Here is an 18,223-nt window from a genome sequence, read left to right as displayed (position 1 = left end):
GTACAACATGATTTACTGCAGCTCAAACTGTTTTTATTGAACCACTACAACACTATAAAGCACCTTATGTCGAATGACCTTTGAAAGATCAAGTCCTCTGGATGTTCTTTGATGTTAAGCCATTCTTCTGTTGGGTGTAGACCAGAATGTCCATCAGATCTTAGACCAGAATGCACAACAATCCAGGTTGGGCCATACAGTTGGCTAAACATGTACCTTCCCGGGATTTGATTGGAGTTGCTTTGCTCACATTTTTAAAGGCAAAGGCAGTCATGCCAATCCGTGGGAAGGGGGGGGGGGACTCATTCAGCCAATTACTGACTCAGATGTTACCATGTGCTTGCGACAACTCTCTGTTTCTGTACTGTCTGACACATTGGACGTTTTATCACATTCCTGTCCAGGTGTGGTTTGGGAAGGGACTTTTTGTTCTCGGAGGCATCTAAGGGTTAACTCGAAGAATTTGTTGTTACCACCCAACGCACATGCACACCACGATTCCACCTTGCCATCCACACACACACACACTCTCACACGCAGTCGGCAAGAAGCGTGGAAGTTTGGATTATTTTCCGCCTGTTGGGGTGTGAGAACGTTGCCAAGCTGTCAGAATGGAGGAGGAGAAAAAAGAGAAGTCAAAACCATCTTGTAACATCAAGGTATGTATGAATGCGTGTGCTCTTGGGACATTCTCAGCTGTTTTTACATCTCAAAAATGTTAGAGTCTCTAGATGAGTGCATGACATCGGCTGTGTAGATCCGGCTATCCCTCAAAACCAAATAAATGTAAAAGATAAGCACGTCTGTAAATTGCATGGTGCTTATGTTTTCCATTCATTTTGAAGTGTGGCGTATAGCTTTATCTACAAAACATGATGGCCTGGGATGTGGACTTATCTGAGGTCTGTAAACATCTGACAAACTTTGATTTTGGGGTTGAATATCCCTTTAATTTATATCTGCAGCGGAACTCTGCTGACCAATTTGATTCAAAACTAAAATGTCCATTAAGCAAGCAAGCAATTTTGAAATCACTGATTCAACTGTCCAACAAGAATAAAAGGGGGGGGATGAGGAAAAGTGCAAGTGTTTTGTGGTGAGGGAAAAGACTTTGAAGATCAACACAAATATTGCTTCTAGATCCCACTTGTTGCACGGACTGCAAACGTTCTATACTTAGGCTCAAAGTCGAGATCAAAAACCGTTTCCCCTCATTCTTCAGCCACAGCAAGACATAAGAGGCAGAACAAAGGTTACCAGAGGAAAAAATAGAACACACAAAGGACAAAGAATTTCATGTAGGTTTTCAGTGCCTATCGACTTACTATTGGTACACAGAGAAAGTCTATAAGCAGTGAAGACCTCCAAGTACCAACATCTGCAGGTAACTCCATGACTGATGGGATTCAGGTAGTAGCAGTAGCAGAGAATATCTTCTTTGCTGTGGGCTGACAGTTTGAGTTATGTCTGCTCTCTCTCTCTCCCTCTCTCTCTTCCTTCCTTCCAACATCTCTCTTTTCATCTCTCTTTTCATCCCCCCTTTCATCCCCTATTCCTCTCTCGGTCTCTGGTTCTCCCTCTGTCTCTCTCCTTCCCCTATTTCCCTCTTTACCATGCGACTACTCTCCCCCAACACACACACATAGATATTTGTGCTGTGTCACAGTCTGCTCCAGCTCACCCAGTTGCTGCACAGTGCCTACTTCAAGAGCTGCATCACCACCATTGAACGGCGCTTCGGTTTCAACAGCATGTCTATGGGCACCGTCTCCTCTCTGCACGAGGTACAGCAGCCCCTGCTGGTCTCCACTGGGATAAACACCTGCGTGTGCAACTGTCAATGCACTCCAGCACTTCTATATAGCCTGGATGAGCACAGCAATACTTGAAATCACTAAAGAATGTATTTTTTTAATACATATGTATGACAGTATAGATACGTCAAAAGTACATGGGAAACACAGCGTCAATACACAGGTATAAGAGCCACTTTGAAGTCACATTCTTTAAAATTCTATTAAATAAAAAAGGGATTTATTGTAACATATTATGTGGTGCTCCATTCTCACTTTAGAAGGGTCTCTCCCCTGTTCTACCACTCTCCCAGCAGGCATGGCTGATTGAAAAGACATAATTACAACCAGTTTACAACCTTAACCTAGCTGAAATGACAGTCTAACCAGTTACAGTTGATGTCGGAAGTTTACATACACTTAGGTTGGAGTCATTAAAACTCAGTCGTCAACCGCTCCACAAATTTCTTGTCAACAAACTATAGTTTTGGCAAGTCGGTTAGGACTTCTACTTTGTGCGTGACACAAGTAATTTTTCCAACAATTGTTTACAGACAGATTATTTCACTTACAATTCGCTGTTTCACAATTCCAGTGGGTCAGAAGTTAACATACACTAAGTTGACTGTGCCTTTAAATAGCTTGGATTTTGTCATGGCTTTAGAAGCTTCTGATAGACGATTTGACATCATTTGAGTCAATTGGAGGTGTACCTGTGGATGTATTTCAAGGCCTACCTTCAAACTCAGTGCCTCTTTGCTTGACATCATGGGAAAATCAAATGAAATCAGCCAAGACTTCAGAAAATAAATTGTAGACCTCCACAAGTCTGGTTCATCCTTGGGAGCAATTTCCAAACGCCTGAAGGTACCACGTTCATCTGTACAAACAACAGTACGCAAGTATAAACACCACGCAGCCGTCATACCGCTCGGGATGGAGACACGTTCTGTCTCCTAGAGATGAACGTACTTTGTGCGAAAAGTGCAAATCAATCCCAGAACAACAGCAAAGGACCTTGTGAAGATGCTGGAGGAAACAGGTACAAAAGTATCTATATCAACAGTAAAACGAGTCCTATATCGTCATAACCTGAAAGGCCGCTCAGCAAGGAAGAAGCAACTGCTCCAAACCACCATTAAAAAAAGCCAGGCTACGGTTTGCAACTGCACATGGGGACAAAGATCTTACTTTTTGGAGAAATATCCTCTGGTCTGATGAAACAAAAATAGAACTGTTTGGCCATAATGACCATCGTTATGTTTGGAGGAAAAAGGGGGAGGCTTGCAAGCCGAAGAACCTCATCCCAACCGTGAAGCACGGGGGTGACAGCATCATGTTGTGGGGGTGTTTTGCTGCAGGAGGGACGAGTGCACTTCACAAAATAGATAGCGTCATGAGGAAGGAAAAGTATGTGGATATATTGAAGCAACATCTCAAGACATCAGTCAGGAAGTTAAATCTTGGTCACAAATGGGTCATCCAAATGGACAATGACCCCAATCATACTTCCTAAGTTGTGGCAAAATGGCTTAAGGACAACGAAGTCAAGGTATTGGAGTGGCCATCACAAAGCCCTGACCTCAATCCTATAGAAAATGTGTGGGCAGAACTGAAAAAGCATGTGTGAGCAAGGAGGCCTTACAAAGCTGACTCAGTTACACCAGCTCTGTCAGAAGGAATGGGCCAAAATTCACCCAACTCATTGTGGGAAGCTTGTGGAAGGCTTGTGGAAGGTTTGACCCAAGTTAAACAATTTAAAGGCAATGCTACCAAATACTAATTGAGTTTATGTACACGTCTGTCCCACTGAGAATGTGATGAAAGAAATAAAAGCTGAAATAAATCATTCTCTCTGCTATTATTCTGACATTTCACATTCTTAAAATAAAGTGGAATTTTTACTGAGATTAAATGTCAGGAATTGTGAAAAACTTGAGTTTAAATGTATTTGGCTAAGGTGTATGCAAACTTCCGACGTCAACTGTATGTCCGCTGGGCTGTGACTGTGTCCTACAGATGGGGAACATGGTGCTGGTGGTGTTTGTCAGTTACTTTGGGAGCCGGGTCAACCGGCCTCGTTTCATTGGCTTTGGGGGGCTGCTCATGTCCTGTGCTGCTGCCACCTTGGCCCTACCTCACTTCCTGTCCAAGCCCTACCAGTACCACTCTATGTCAGCTGGTAAGAAGACAAAACCCTGTATATTACTCTCAATATATTACTGTGCAGGGAATATTACAGTGCAGTTTTGCCAAACATCAATGCATTACAGTGCAGGCTGGCTCGAGATAGTTCACTTTAGAGAAAATGTATGTATAAAATGTACAAAATGTTTAAAATGTTAAGTTAGATTTTATCAACACTTTTATCAATGTAGTTATATTTCAAATAATCTCTCATGGACAGATGAAACGGTGAGAATCTGTTAAGGCTCACATAGAATTATGTTAATACGAGCAGCAGTAGTTAGTTCTTGGTTTGGTAAAAAACAAAAAGAAAAGTGGACTAAACAGGATTGGGTGAAGGCGGTGTGTGAAATGGTCCAGTGATTTTCAAGCCTGTGTGCGGACGGTTTCCACTAGATTCCACAGCTACAAAGTCAAAATGGTCTGTAATTGCAAAAATTCATGAAAACAAAAATGTGATTCTTGGCCATGATAAACACAGTGTTTAAAGAGAGGTGTTTGGGTGAGAGTTTCCGTTCGCGAGGAAGTCTCCTTCCTCACGAATGCACTATTGTTAACTGCATTCCCCCCAGAAGTAAAACAGGAAATTAAAAACTTTAGTGAGGGGGGGGGGGTGCAACTCAATATTAAAGTGTCCTTAATGTTTTGTACACTGAGTGTATATATATTTTTTGTTTTTGTACTTCATAGGTTGGCACAAGTAATAATAACGCTCAATGCATGTTTCTCAACGGGACTGAACTGATCACCACACAGAAATATATATATGAATGTGCTTTTAGCCGGTGGGTCATGGGACACGTGTGTTCCAAGGGAGAATTCCTCTGCCCCTGAAGTGTGCAGACAGGGGGGCGGTGGGGACCCCTCTGAGGCGCGGACCCAGTGGCTGACCTTGGCAGCTTCCCAGGTGCTGTTTGGCATTGGCTCGGTGCCCATCCAACCCTTTGGTATCTCCTACATAGACGACTTTGCTGAGCCTGGGAATTCAGCTCTTTACATTGGTAAGATACTGCTACAGTGCTGCCTGAGTGCTGCTTTACTTGAATCTGTTATGATCAGGGATCAGTGCTAGAGGCGTCACTACAGACCCAGGCTCGATCCCAGGCTGTATCACAACCGGCCGTGATTGGGAGTCCCACAGGGCAGCGCACAATTGGCCCAGTGTCGTCCGGGTTAGGGGAGGGTTTGGCCAGGGTAGGCCGTCATTGTAAATAATAATTAGTTCTTAACTCACTTGTCTAGTTAAATAAAGGCTAAATAAATTAAAATATATATGTTTCTGGCAGGAGAACCAGACAAACTGTTAATTGAAACATTTGTTAGATTTAAATGTTTTGTTGATGATTTTGATTTGATCTGAGGATATTATCAATTAAATCATTTATGGCGATTCATTGAATCTGGTCCTGGTGAGGAGAATATTTCAAGTATCACCTGATTGGAATTTAAGTCATAATTTAGTTATTCTGTGTTCTAGCCATCCTGTTCTCCATCTCTGTGTTTGGGCCAGCCTTTGGGTACCTCCTGGGTTCCATGATGCTCCGGATCTATGTAGATGTGGACAAGATAGGTTTAGGTAAGTCACTGTTGAACCGTTAGATCCTGTTTGTGAGAAAAAGAAGAACATATACAGTATACAAAATATGAAGCAATGACTTTCATTTTCTCTACCTTTCTCTCCCTGCTCTTGAGCCCCATCCCTCTTCTTCTCCCCCATCCTCTCCATCCATCCATCATCATCCCAATCCTTATCCCCGTCCCCTCTCACCCCTCTCGCCCATCCCCTCCTTATTCCCTGTCTCCCCCATCCCTCTGATCCCCCTCTATCCCACCCCAGACAGTCCATTGGACCTAACCCCGTCTGACCCTCGCTGGGTTGGGGCATGGTGGATGGGCCTGCTGGTCTCCTCTGGATGTCTGGCTCTGGCCTCCATCCCCTACTTCTTCTTCCCCAGGGTCAAGGTACCGGCCCAGGCCAAAGTAGGTGGTCAACCACTTCCTGGGTTTGGGTTCATTCTATTCTAAGGGGTTCATTTGGGTTCATTCTATTCTAAATCGATTCAAGAGATAACTAATACCTCATTCTCAAAATGTTTCAGGCTATTGACTGATTATCTGGCTTTTTTCAGGCACCTAAGACTGAAAGTGACCCTTTGAAAGATGAGACCTCTTCAGAGACCTCTTTAATTGACTTCTTAAAGAGTAAGTTCCTTTAAAGGGATTAAGTCGATGTTTGTGTGTATGTTCTTGTGTATGTTAATATACACTACATGACCAAAAGTATTGGGACACCTGCTCATCGAACATCTCATTCCAAAATCATGGACTTTAATATGGAGTTGTTCCCCCCTTTGCTGCTATAACAGCCTCCACTCTTCTGGGAAGGCTTTCCTCTAGATGTTGGAACATTTCTGCAGGGACTTGCTTCCATTCAGCCACAAGAGCATTAGTGGGGTCGGGCACTGATGTTGGCCGATTAAGCCTGGCTCGCAGTCCAATTCATCCCAAAGGTGTTCGATGGGGTTGAGGTCAGGCCAGTCAAGTTCTTCCACACCGATCTCGACAAACCTTTTCTGTTTGGACCTCACTTTGTGCATGGGGGCATTGTCATGCTGAAACAGGAAAGGCCCTTCCCCAAACTGTTGCCACAAAGTTGGAAGCACAGAATCACCTAGAATGTCATTGTATGCTGTAGCGTTAAGGTTTCTCTTCACTGGAACTAAGGGGCCTAGCCCAAACCATGAAAAACAATGTTTTTCACTGTTTTTCACTGACCATTATTCCTCCTCCACCAAACTTTACAGTTGGCACTATGCATTGGGGCAGGTAGCGTTCTCCTGGCATCTGCCAAGCTCCGATTTGTCCGTTGGACTGCCAGATGATGAAGAGAACGGCCAGAGAACGCATTTCCACTGTTCCAAAGTCCAATGGCAGCGAGCTTTACACCACTCCAGCCGATGCTTGGCATTGCGCATGGTGATCTTAGGCTTGTGTGCGGCTGCTCGTCCATGGAACCCATTTCATGAAGCTCCCGGCAAACAGTTCTTGTGCTGATGTTGGTTCCTGAGGCAGTTTGAAACTCGGTAGTGAGTGTTGCAACCGAGGACAGACGATTTATACGCGCTACGCTCTTCAGCACTCTGCGGTCGTATTCTGTGAGCTTGTGTGGCCTACCACTTTGCGGCTGAGCCGTTGTTCCTCCTAGACGTTTCCACTTCACAATAACAGCACGTACCGTTGACCGGGGCAGCTCTAGCAGGGCAGAAATTTGACAAAGTGACTTGTTGGAAAGTTGGCATCCTATGACGGTGCCACATTTAAAGTCCCTGAGCTCTTCAGTAAGGCCATTCTACTATGGAGATTGCATGGCTGTGCGCTCAATTTGGCTGTCAGCAACGGGTGTGGCTGAAATTGCCGAATCCACTCATTTGAAGCGGTGTCCATATACTTTTGTATGTATAGTGTATATGTGTGTGGCCGTTGTGTGTGTTCTTGTGCATATCCCAGTGTTCCCGCGTCTGCTCCTGAGGATTCTGCTGCAGCCCGTCTTCCTGCTGCTGATCCTGTCTCAGTGTTGTTTCTCCTCCTCCATCACCGGCCTCGCCACCTTCCTCAGCAAGTTCCTGGAGCACCAGTACGGCACTACCGCCGCCTACAGCAGCTTACTCATCGGTGAGGAGTTACATACGCTACACATGCACAGGCACACGTACACAAACCTATGCACACGAAACATACGCGCATACGCACACACACCACACACACGCACAAACGCACACACAACACACACAATGTCCTCTAAGTAGTTTTCAACTTTCCATAATTTTTTCTAAATAACCAACTGTGACCTCCACCCTGTTGTCTTTCTCCAGGGGCCATCAACCTGCCCATGGCTGCTGTAGGGCTGCTGCTGGGCGGGGTGGTGATGAAGTGTGTACGCCCACCTGTGCGGACCCTTCTCTGGCTGTGTTTGGCACCTCTCTCCCTCTCCATACTGCTCTGTGTACCTCTCTTCTTCATGGGCTGTTCCACTCAGAGAGTGGCGGGGGTCAACACAGGCTACGGTGACACACAGGACCAGTGGACTAATAGGTGAGCGGGATCTGTCTATACAAAAATACCCCTCATTACTGTGCGGTATTCTACTGTGTGATTAAAAAATAAAAATAATAATAATCGGCAGCACAAATCCTCTGCTCTGAATTATTCATGTTAAGTCTCCCTATACTCTCTCTACATCACGACCTTTCTACAGATCACTGACTTTATTGTACACTCAACATGTTGCACCATTGTAGCCTTCACTCAATACATTCCTAATCAACCATCACTGAAATGTTGGCAAATATTCTATTCCATTCTATCACTAACTCAAATAGTATATCTTGAAAGGCACAAGTCAGTCGTCATCAAAATCTGTGATTCTATCTGAGGACCACCCGATCTCAGTTGTGTTGTTATTCCCCCCCAGGTCTCTATCTCTCTGTAACTCCAACTGTTCCTGTCTGAATAACATGTTTAACCCCGTGTGTGGAGAGGACAACACAGAGTACATCTCTCCCTGTCACGCTGGCTGCACCGATGTCTCCGTCGACACATTAAACCCTCACAGAGTCCAGGTACGACATTAGGTCATCCTTGAGATAGACTGTATGTGAAACCTAGCCCTGGTCAACAGATCTGTGGCGAGACAGCACGAACCAATTTGAAACCTAACTATGTGGAAGTTGGTATTCAAAAGACATTTGGTAGCCTCTTGTATCTCATAAACGAGTCAAAGGCTACTTGTCCTTTTGCTTACAGACGTGGGATCTTAAACTTGGTCACTCTTTTGTTGCTAAGGATTCTCCTGCACAGCTGTGAATGCAAATTTGTGGTTTATTCAAGGTTTAAAAAGGATTTTAAAGTTTTTGATTTCCACTCTAAAATGTCAAATTTGACTTGCCCTATCGAAAATGTATCAACAAAAAACCTACAAAAAATGTTCATTGATTATAATACACATAGTAAGTCATATTTCCTTCTGATGGGATTATTTTCCTGCTGTTAGCAAACTGGCTCAAATTAAGATCCTAATTCTGTATGCAGTGTGGGACATCCTTTAAGACTGTAAAAAAATACGGTTAAAATAATGTACCCTTTCTCTCCTCCCTAGACTTACACCATGTGTAGCTGTGTGACCGCTCTGTCTGCTGTGCCCGCTGGCGCGGCTGGTATGGGGATGGGCAGGGCCCTCCCAGGTTCTTGCACCAAGAGCTGCCCTCACCTCGTCCTGCCTGCCATTCTCCTCATCGCCTTCGCTGGCTTCATTGCCAGCCTCTCCCACAACCCCATCTATATGATGGTGCTCAGGTACCGGCGATGATGGTCGTGGTGGTAATGATGGTGATGATGGTGTTGATAGTGGTGGCAATGATGAGGATGGTGGTGTTGATAATGGTGCTGGTGGGGATGATGATTATGGTGTTGATGATGACGATGACAGTGGTGGTGGGGTGAAGTTGATGACAATGATATGTATGCATGATTTTTATTTTTTCATTTTTTCAGGACAGTCTTTCAAGAGGAGAAATCCTTCGCAATTGGAGTCCAGTTCCTGCTGATAAGAATGCTAGGTAAGTTAGCCTCTAAGTGCATGTGATTGCTGGACAACAGTGCCCTATCCTTAATTTTCCATTATGTTCCAGTCCCCCAAAAATCCAATGTCTGAATACATTTTGTATATATGTTTCAGCCTGGCTGCCAGCCCCTGCTGTGTTTGGGCTGGCCATTGACTACTCCTGTGTCTGGTGGAAGCACGCCTGTGGGAAAAAACAGGGCGCCTGTGGTTACTACGACAACAACATCCTTCGGAACAGGTGCGCCCGCACTTGATGTGCTTGCAAATTAGGGGTCACTGAGAACAAAGTCTTATTGTCCTTGTGAGTGTTTTTTTTAAAAATCGAGATTGGGAATAAATAAAGACACTTATCATGATGAATATACTGAATAAGGTACATGTTGTTCTTGCTGTGTCCTCTCTCCCAGGTACTTTGGGCTGCAGTTGGGTTATAAGTGCCTGGGGTTGGTGCTGCTAGCCCTGGCAGGCTGGAGAGTACAGCACACGCCTTGTCTGAGTATTGAGAAGGAGCCTGGGGTGCCGGTGTGAGAGGCCAGCACTGACCATGAGGGGCCACTGGGGAAAGGGTCAAGACCATTGGTTCTTACGGCTCAAGTTAGAGCACAATACGGGCAACACTAAGGTTGCAGGTTCTATTCCCGCATCGGCCAATTAAACTGAGTATGTGTCACTGTTAACGACAGCTGTCTTAGTCGCTTTGGATAAAAGTGTCTGCTAAATGTTATTATTATGTAGTATCAACACTGAAAGTGTTTTATTTTGGACTATAATCAAAATTGACATAGTTTCTTCCATTATTTTAAGGGACTTTTGATAACTTCATATGCTACTTTGATAAAGGAATGTTTTTGGTTTGCTTATCATGAAAACCTGTATACACTACTGTTTTATTGTACATTATTTACATTGTTTTTATGTGTATAAATGACACTATTTGTGAATGAATCTGAATGTCATATTACTACAACAAATGGTTTATAACACATTGTGTTTGAAAATAAAACTAACCGGAAAGCATCAATATTGTATTATGTTACTTCCTTTACTGTTGAGTAGCTCTACACTGTGTAATTAACGGGAGAAAATGCAATAATATTCAAGAAGGTGAGAGGATGAATAAGGTGAGGTCACGCAGGCGCACACGCATCCTAAATTGACAGGACGATGCTGAGCTGCATTCCCATCATTCTACGAGCAGACGAGGATCCCGATACACCGATAGTGATCGAACCAACGCCTCTGGATCAGAAAACCTCTATTATAATCCGATAGAGTTATCGCTGTAACCATGTCCGCCGGAGGAGACTTGGGGAACCCTCTGAGGAAATTCAAACTGGTCTTTTTAGGAGAACAGAGCGGTGAGTTGAGTCTTTTGGAACGCCTTGGAGGCTTGGTTATCAGTTGCCAAACACGATACCGCATCTTGAAGGCCATAACTGTATTCTTTGGTCTATTTGAAAGTTTTCACTATTTTGTAAATGTGTTGAGAGTTTGTGTCAAATGTTAACTCAATCAACCAATTCACTGGTTCCTGTCACGATTTTGTTTCTGTAGAAAATCTGATTAGTCATCCATTTCGATCTAAAAACGTCATGAAATACAATGTAGGCTATCCTCCGCATTTTACCGATATGAATATTTTATTTCAAACAATTTCTCTATTTAATCATGTTTCATTGTATTTCATCATCATTGGTATTACAGATACAGTAAGCGACGTGATATAAGAATTTGGATGTTTTGATGTGGTGCAGTGGCCGGCAGAAATATTCGCTCTGTTTCAAGATTATAATAACATTTAATCACAGTTCAATCGTTGACTATAGACTTCAACATTTAAACTTATTATATGATTAGCTATGATTTTTTCCCCCCCGGTTTAAAATGGTTATATAGATAAATAGTTACCATGTGTCATTTCGGGACACACCCAGGTTGGCGATGTCTGTCGAATTTATAAACCTCGCAGTCACTGTCTCCAATCCGTTGACTCACCGTTCCAAATCATAATATCCTAATGGTCACGAATGGTCTGTTAGTGTCATAACATGATGATTTATTCAATAATTCAATAATTTAGAGAACAATGACTGTTTACGTGGTTGATATGGCAAAGACTCAGGAGATCGATAATGGTTCAGCGCTATAAACCTCTTAGAATACGTGGTCAGACAGCAGACAGTCGGAGTGGCTATCCACCTCTGCTCGATCATGGAGTTGAAGTGTAAAATACTATACATTTGGGCATTGTAATGGTTTATTTATAATATAATGGATTTGTGTGTGTGTGTGTGTGTGTGTGTGTGTGTGTGTGTGTGTGTGTGTGTGTGTGTGTGTGTGTGTGTGTGTGTGTGTGTGTGTGTGTGTGTGTGTGCGTGTGTGTGTGTGTGTGCGTGTGTGTGTGTATATGAGAGAGTGTGTGTGCGTCATGTCTATTCCATAACTGAGTGTATGTTCTTGTATGTTTGTGTGTATATAATGGTAGCTGTCATGGCTTTCCATAGAAAAGGATGCTGAGATGTAGCTGTCCATGGTACTGTGTGCGTGTGTGTTTGTTTCTGTGTGTGCATGTGTGTTATTGCATTTGTATGTAGCAGCCTAGTGGCTTTCCATAATGTATGCTGTTATGTAGCTGTCCGTGGTGCTGATTTCAAGCCTGTATTGGCCAATGCCAATTGTTTTCTGTAGGCTACTAATTGTGATGAGTGTCCCCTAAAACACTCACAGACCATTGGTGATCTTTAGATCTTCAGGTTTTAATAAATTGCTTAACCTCATATTGTTTTGGCCTGTGAGTGATGAACATTGGGTAATGGTTGCTAACTAGGCTGTCATTCAGTGTACCTGTGATTGTGGGTTTTGTGTGTGTGTGTGAGTGTGTCTGGGTGTGTGTGCGCGAGAGCGTGCTTGTGCATGCATACATATATGTATATGAAGAGTTTCATCCCAAAATACTATACAGTATATCCATTTTCAGAAATGTTGGCATATTAGTTTTTTTTTGTTTAAAGAACTTCTGAAAGAGATTGGAGTTTCATGGCATGGGGTTGTTAAATGACACTAGATGTTTTTATTTCAGAGAGACAAACGATCCCAATTTGTTGCATAACTGGATATAGCCGCCTTCCTCTCAGAGAAAAAAGTAAAATGTGATTAAAAAAATACATTTTTAATAAAGAACTGTAGAAATGATACATTTGTAACATCAATGTTGAATATATATATATATTTTACTAAATTAATCAATACAGTAATATGTGATCTGTGCTCTGGTCAAAGTAGTACACTATATAGGGAATAGGGCTCTGGTCTAAAGTAGGGCACTATATAGGGAATAGGGCTCTGGTCTAAAGTAGGGCACTATATAGGGAATAGGGCTCTGGTCTAAAGTAGGGCACTATATAGGGAATAGGGCTCTGGTCTAAAGTAGGGCACTATATAGGGAACAAGGATCTGGTCAAAGTAGGGCACTATATAGGGAATAGGGCTCTTGTCAAAGTAGGGCACTATATAGGGAATAAGGTGCCATTTGGGACGAGACATAACTCTAACCAAACACTATAGAATGAGGCTAGATTTATGATGGGTTGAATTTATATGTTAAATATACAGTATATGAATATTCAATTCCAGCCAAAAAATTATAAATAGCCCTTTGCAACAAAACCCATTCTAATACACATCTAAAATCTAGGAATAGAAACACACACAAAAAGGTACCCATAAAGCATTCATTTCTGATGAAAAAAGACTCATGTGAAAAATTGGTGGATGTACCTTTTTTTTTAGAAATAAACTCTTCAATATTCAACCCTGTGTTCTGTTCCTCTTCCAGTGGGGAAGACATCGCTGATCACCCGGTTTATGTACGACAGCTTCGACAACACATATCAGGTAAGACCTGGCTGCTTTACTTCCTGTTCTGGTACAAACAAATGATAGGACAACAACTACAGTACAAAGGGCAATGCAAATCTAATTACAATAGACCATGATTAGATTTGCGCACTTGGCCTTCACACAAAATATATTTTTTATGTTTCCTATCCATCACAGTAGATCCCTTTCCTTTGTGAATAACAAAAGATAGAGGGTGACACACTGTACCCTGTGTGCTATTATTGTGACACACTGTACCCTGTGTGCTATTATTGTGACACTGTAACCTGTGTGATATTATTGTGACACACTGTAACCTGTGTGCTATGATTGTGACACACTGTACCCTGTGTGATATTATTGTGACACACTGTACCCTGTGTGCTATTATTGTGACACACTGTAACCTGTGTGCTATTATTGTGACACACTGTAACCTGTGTGCTATTATTGTGACACACTGTACCCTGTGTGCTATTATTGTGACACACTGTAACCTGTGTGCTATTATTGTGACACACTGTAACCTGTGTGCTATTATTGTGACACACTGTACCCTGTGTGATATTATTGTGACACACTGGACTTTTATTGCACTATTATTGCGAGTATCACTTTCCTGTTGTTTTATTTGACAGGCGACCATTGGGATTGACTTCTTATCAAAGACCATGTACCTGGAGGACCGAACAGTAAGAAACTCTGTCAGTTACCTGAAATGAACACAGATCAACATTGACTACATTATTTACCCATTTTTTTAGGGGCCTAGCACCCTAACTAGTACAAAGCACCCTAATTTGTCCTAGCATACTACACATACTAACTATACATACTATACATATTACTGCATAATGTAAATGAGTCATTCATAAATTATTATGGTGAAATGAAGTTAATTAAACATGTTTGTAACGGCTTGTTCTAGTTTAACCGTGTTGCTTAGCAAGTACTGCAGCTCAGTGGGCTTGTGTGTGTCTAGGTGAGACTGCAGCTGTGGGATACAGCAGGTCAGGAGCGCTTCAGGAGCCTCATCCCCAGCTACATACGGGACTCTACTGTCGCTGTGGTTGTGTATGACATTACAAGTGAGTGGCAGAATTCACACGACGAGCAGAACCTGATGGATGCACACACACACACACACACTGTGCCCTACAATGGCATACATTGTAACACACAGTAACATCCAGTAGAAAGGTACATGATATATTTCCTTCCCAGACGTGAACTCGTTCCAGCAGACCTGTAAGTGGATTGACGACGTTCGAACAGAGAGGGGCAGTGATGTCATCATCATGTTAGTGGGCAACAAGACAGACCTGGAGGAGAAGAGGTGGGTGATCGTTTACGTCTGGTGCACATGTTATTTACATATTAGGCCTGCATACTGAATACATGCTGTATACAGGTGTTCTATCTTAATTTGACCAGTATCTCACAGCAGGAAAAGAATACTGCAGCAACAGGACATGTGAATTATTATGTGGATTATAATGAATGGACATTTTTATAGGAGTTGATACATTTTTTTGTTAGGACATTTTTGTGGCTTCCAAAGTTTGTAGGTGGATATTAAAAACTTTAGAAGCCTTTTAAACCTCAAATACACTACAAATTTGCAAAATGCTCTTTGACAAAAGAGTGATCAAATTCAGATAGTACATCTGTATCTGTTTTTGAATGCTTTGAACTTGGATAATCCTATCGGGTTCTTTTGTCTGCCTTATTTTGACTTTTTAAGTCCTTCAAAATGGATTACATATGGATTGAAATGATGAACATAAGTTACCTGATTTGATTTAATGCATCAATTGTTTAACGCCATTGGTTCTAAAAAAAAAAACTGTTAAAGATTTCTAGCAAGTATTCCCCTTTAACATCTGAATGTATGCTTTGGTCTGATTCTCCCACAGACAAATCACTATTGAAGAGGGAGAACAGAGAGCCAAAGAACTGAACGTGATGTTCATCGAAACCAGTGCCAAAACAGGCACCAATGTCAAACAGGTGATTCTTCCTATAAACATTTTCAATTTCTTAATTAGGCACTTTATATGCTTCATGTTTGACTCACTCAAGAATACACACAAAAAAGTAGGGTTCCTCAAGGGTTTGTTAGGGAAAGATGATGGTCCTAAACTCAGAAAAAAAAACTTTTTCAGGACCCTGTTTTTCAAAGATAATTCGTAAAAATCCAAACAACTGCAGTACTTAATGCAGCTGGTGGCCACACCAGATACTGACTGTTACTTTTGATTTTGACCCCCCTGTTTAGGGACACATTATTCCATTTAAGTTAGTCACATGTCTCTGTGGAACCTGAAGTTTCCAATTAGAACCCGATGAGCATAGTTCTTTATAGAACCTTCAAAAAAAGGTTACATATAGCACCAAAAAGGGTTCTGCTGTGTTTGCAAGCCAAATAAGTATGTTTTTGGCACTATACAGAACCATTTGTTTATAGTGTGTAAGATTTACGTAGTGGAAATTCCTTTTAAGATGTAGCTTTATGTTAATTGTATTACGTATTTTCAATGTATTTTCCTTCCTCTCTCTCCCCCTTTCTCGCCCCCTCTCTCTATCTCTAGCTGTTTCGACGTGTGGCAGCAGCCTTACCTGGGATGGAGAGCTTGGACGATGCGAACCCTGAAGGCAGTATCCTTTAGAGCAGAGAGTCACTGAGTGACTTAACAATCTGTCAACCAAGGCCCAGAACAGCAAAGAGAGACTCAGTGAAGAGAAAAATTGGTTTAACTCATCGTGGTTGCTGGCACTGTCACAAAGAAATAAGTAGAAATAGGCAGACGTCTTCAGTGCAGTGAACCAGGAATATTACGTAGTTGATTGGTATGAATTCTATAGGACAGGGGAGAGGATGCCCCCTAGTGACGGTATAGCAGGGTAGCACCCTGTGCCTAGGGAAACATGATGAAGGATAGACGATGTGTGCGAGAGAGAGAAAGCGAGAGAAAGCGAGAGAGAGAGAGAGAGAGAGAGAGAGAGAGAGAGAGAGAGAGGAGTGTCTATTATGTTGCATTATAGTCCTCTCTGTTGACTCTTTTGGACCAGAGTTTTGTTGTTGAGAATGGAATATGCAGATAATGTTTTATCTATTCCCTAAGTTTTTCCTTAATTGGATACTTTCCAGTGATTGACATTAAGCTGGACAAACCAGCAGAACCCACTGTCCCTGAGGGTGGATGCTTGTGTTAATGCAGAGCTGTCGGACAGCTTCCTTCACACCATAGGCTTGTTGTGTTGCTTCCTACTGGTTAGCTTCCAGTTGACTTTTCTTATTGGATATGGGCTGCGTACCGTATATCTGATTGGACGAATCAAGTGTTATTTCAGTCTTCAGTTGTAAGATAGTGTATACTTTGTCAATATGTAAGTGCCAGAGAAGGAAAAAAAAGAGAAAAAAAAGTTTTAGAAAATGAAAAAAGGGAGGAAATGGAGTGAAACTCGAATTCTTTTCGCCGTTATGTTTTGTATTTTTTTATATAAAAGGGAAAGCACCAAAAATGACACGTAAATTGGGAAAAGTGGGGAAGTCCATTTCCAAGATGGCTGCCCTGTCTGAATATCTGCAGCACGCATGCACACTGATCTCAAACCTTACAACCCTGGAGTGGCTCGACTAACTTAGAATGTTTTATAGCATAATAATAGCATACTCATATCAACAATGTGTTCCATTTGATATTCCCCACAGGCGTTGATTTACCATAGATTCACCCTTACTTACAGTACTATAGCTGTGAAAATATGTCACTCTCAATGGGCAACTTTTATAGAACACCTGTGCTGTGGTAAAAGAAGAAGAAAAAAGCCAATGGAATTTCACAAGCCCTCCCCCTCCCCCTCCCCCTCCCCCTCTCCTCCCTCTTCCTTCCTCCTTTCCCCTGGTAATACACATTAAGCTCTACTGTACTGCACTGCACTGCACTGTATATAATAATGTAATATGTATGTTATGAACGTCCCTCGGTAGAAGTGGTCCTTGTTCACTGGTATGAATAATGTAATAATGTTTAATTATTAATAAATGAAAGATTAAAGGGCTTCACTTTCCTAACCATCCACACTTACCCATTGCGAAATGGTCTCGTCTGTCAAAAGTGAATGGTGAATTATTATGAACCTACAAAAGAACCTTAGAATATTTCCAGACTACTCTACTTATTTGAAAATGCAGACCTGTAAAGGTGTGGCACATTGAAATGGCTACACCTCCAACACAGTTGCTGGAACCGTGCTTGAAAGGACAATGTGGAAAGAAAATGACTTGGTCAACACAGCACTGTTTGCACAATAGTGTGAATAGGTTATATCTGAAATCCCATTTGATATCTTTAGTCATTTAGCGGACTCTCTTATCCAGAGCCACTTACAATTCGTGCATTCATTTTAAGATAGCTAGGTGAGACAACAACACCTCATACCAAGTACATTTTCCCATCGACAAAGTTTTTCTTTTAAAATCAGCTAAGTCAGTGCTAGTGGGGAAAAGACAAGAAAATACCTTCGCGTCGTCATTTAGGGTGGAACACCTTAACTTGAGATACAGGATGTTGACAATCACGCCAATCGTGCATCAATGAAAAATGAGTAATGGGAAGGGATCTCAAGTTAGGTTTCGGGCCAAAAGCAGAGGCCTGATTAGGAATCTATAATGCAATCTGTTGAGGGAGTGACAAGTACTTGAGGATGCGAAACAAAGGTGTTGCAGTACCTTTAGAGA

At 42.2% G+C, this 18,223-nt stretch overlaps 2 protein-coding genes across 4 annotated transcripts; both read left to right on the top strand.

Annotated features, from left to right (window-relative positions):
- The first annotated feature begins 317 nt into the window (after positions 1 to 317).
- LOC112259565 (solute carrier organic anion transporter family member 2A1-like) lies at positions 318 to 10,614 on the top strand. 2 transcript variants are annotated; one of them, XM_042329553.1, is made up of 14 exons: positions 319 to 659; positions 1,647 to 1,784; positions 3,813 to 3,975; positions 4,763 to 4,981; positions 5,458 to 5,556; positions 5,818 to 5,960; positions 6,110 to 6,182; positions 7,488 to 7,652; positions 7,853 to 8,072; positions 8,452 to 8,599; positions 9,136 to 9,332; positions 9,531 to 9,595; positions 9,715 to 9,838; positions 10,008 to 10,614. In XM_042329553.1, the coding sequence occupies exons 1-14, from the start codon at positions 612 to 614 to the stop codon at positions 10,126 to 10,128; spliced, it is 1,923 nt and encodes a 640-aa protein (XP_042185487.1). In that variant the 5' UTR covers positions 319 to 611; the 3' UTR covers positions 10,129 to 10,614. The 2 variants fall into 2 exon arrangements, with proteins under 2 accessions (XP_042185488.1, XP_042185487.1); XM_042329554.1 differs by lacking the exon at positions 1,647 to 1,784 and having other exon boundaries at positions 318 to 659.
- Positions 10,615 to 10,757: 143 nt separating this feature from the next.
- Positions 10,758 to 17,570, top strand: LOC112260181 (ras-related protein Rab-6B). 2 transcript variants are annotated; one of them, XM_024435085.2, is made up of 8 exons: positions 10,758 to 10,958; positions 13,436 to 13,494; positions 14,118 to 14,183; positions 14,462 to 14,567; positions 14,704 to 14,815; positions 15,396 to 15,489; positions 16,071 to 16,137; positions 16,631 to 17,570. In XM_024435085.2, the coding sequence occupies exons 1-8, from the start codon at positions 10,889 to 10,891 to the stop codon at positions 16,693 to 16,695; spliced, it is 639 nt and encodes a 212-aa protein (XP_024290853.1). In that variant the 5' UTR covers positions 10,758 to 10,888; the 3' UTR covers positions 16,696 to 17,570. The 2 variants fall into 2 exon arrangements, with proteins under 2 accessions (XP_024290853.1, XP_024290854.1); XM_024435086.2 differs by having other exon boundaries at positions 10,761 to 10,958; positions 14,118 to 14,171.
- Positions 17,571 to 18,223: the final 653 nt, after the last annotated feature.

This window comes from Oncorhynchus tshawytscha, linkage group LG10 (genome assembly GCF_018296145.1).
Source record: "Oncorhynchus tshawytscha isolate Ot180627B linkage group LG10, Otsh_v2.0, whole genome shotgun sequence".
Classification (NCBI taxonomy): domain Eukaryota; kingdom Metazoa; phylum Chordata; class Actinopteri; order Salmoniformes; family Salmonidae; genus Oncorhynchus; species Oncorhynchus tshawytscha.
Note: the sequence above shows the minus strand (reverse complement) of the source record. Positions and strands in the feature narration are given on the sequence as shown.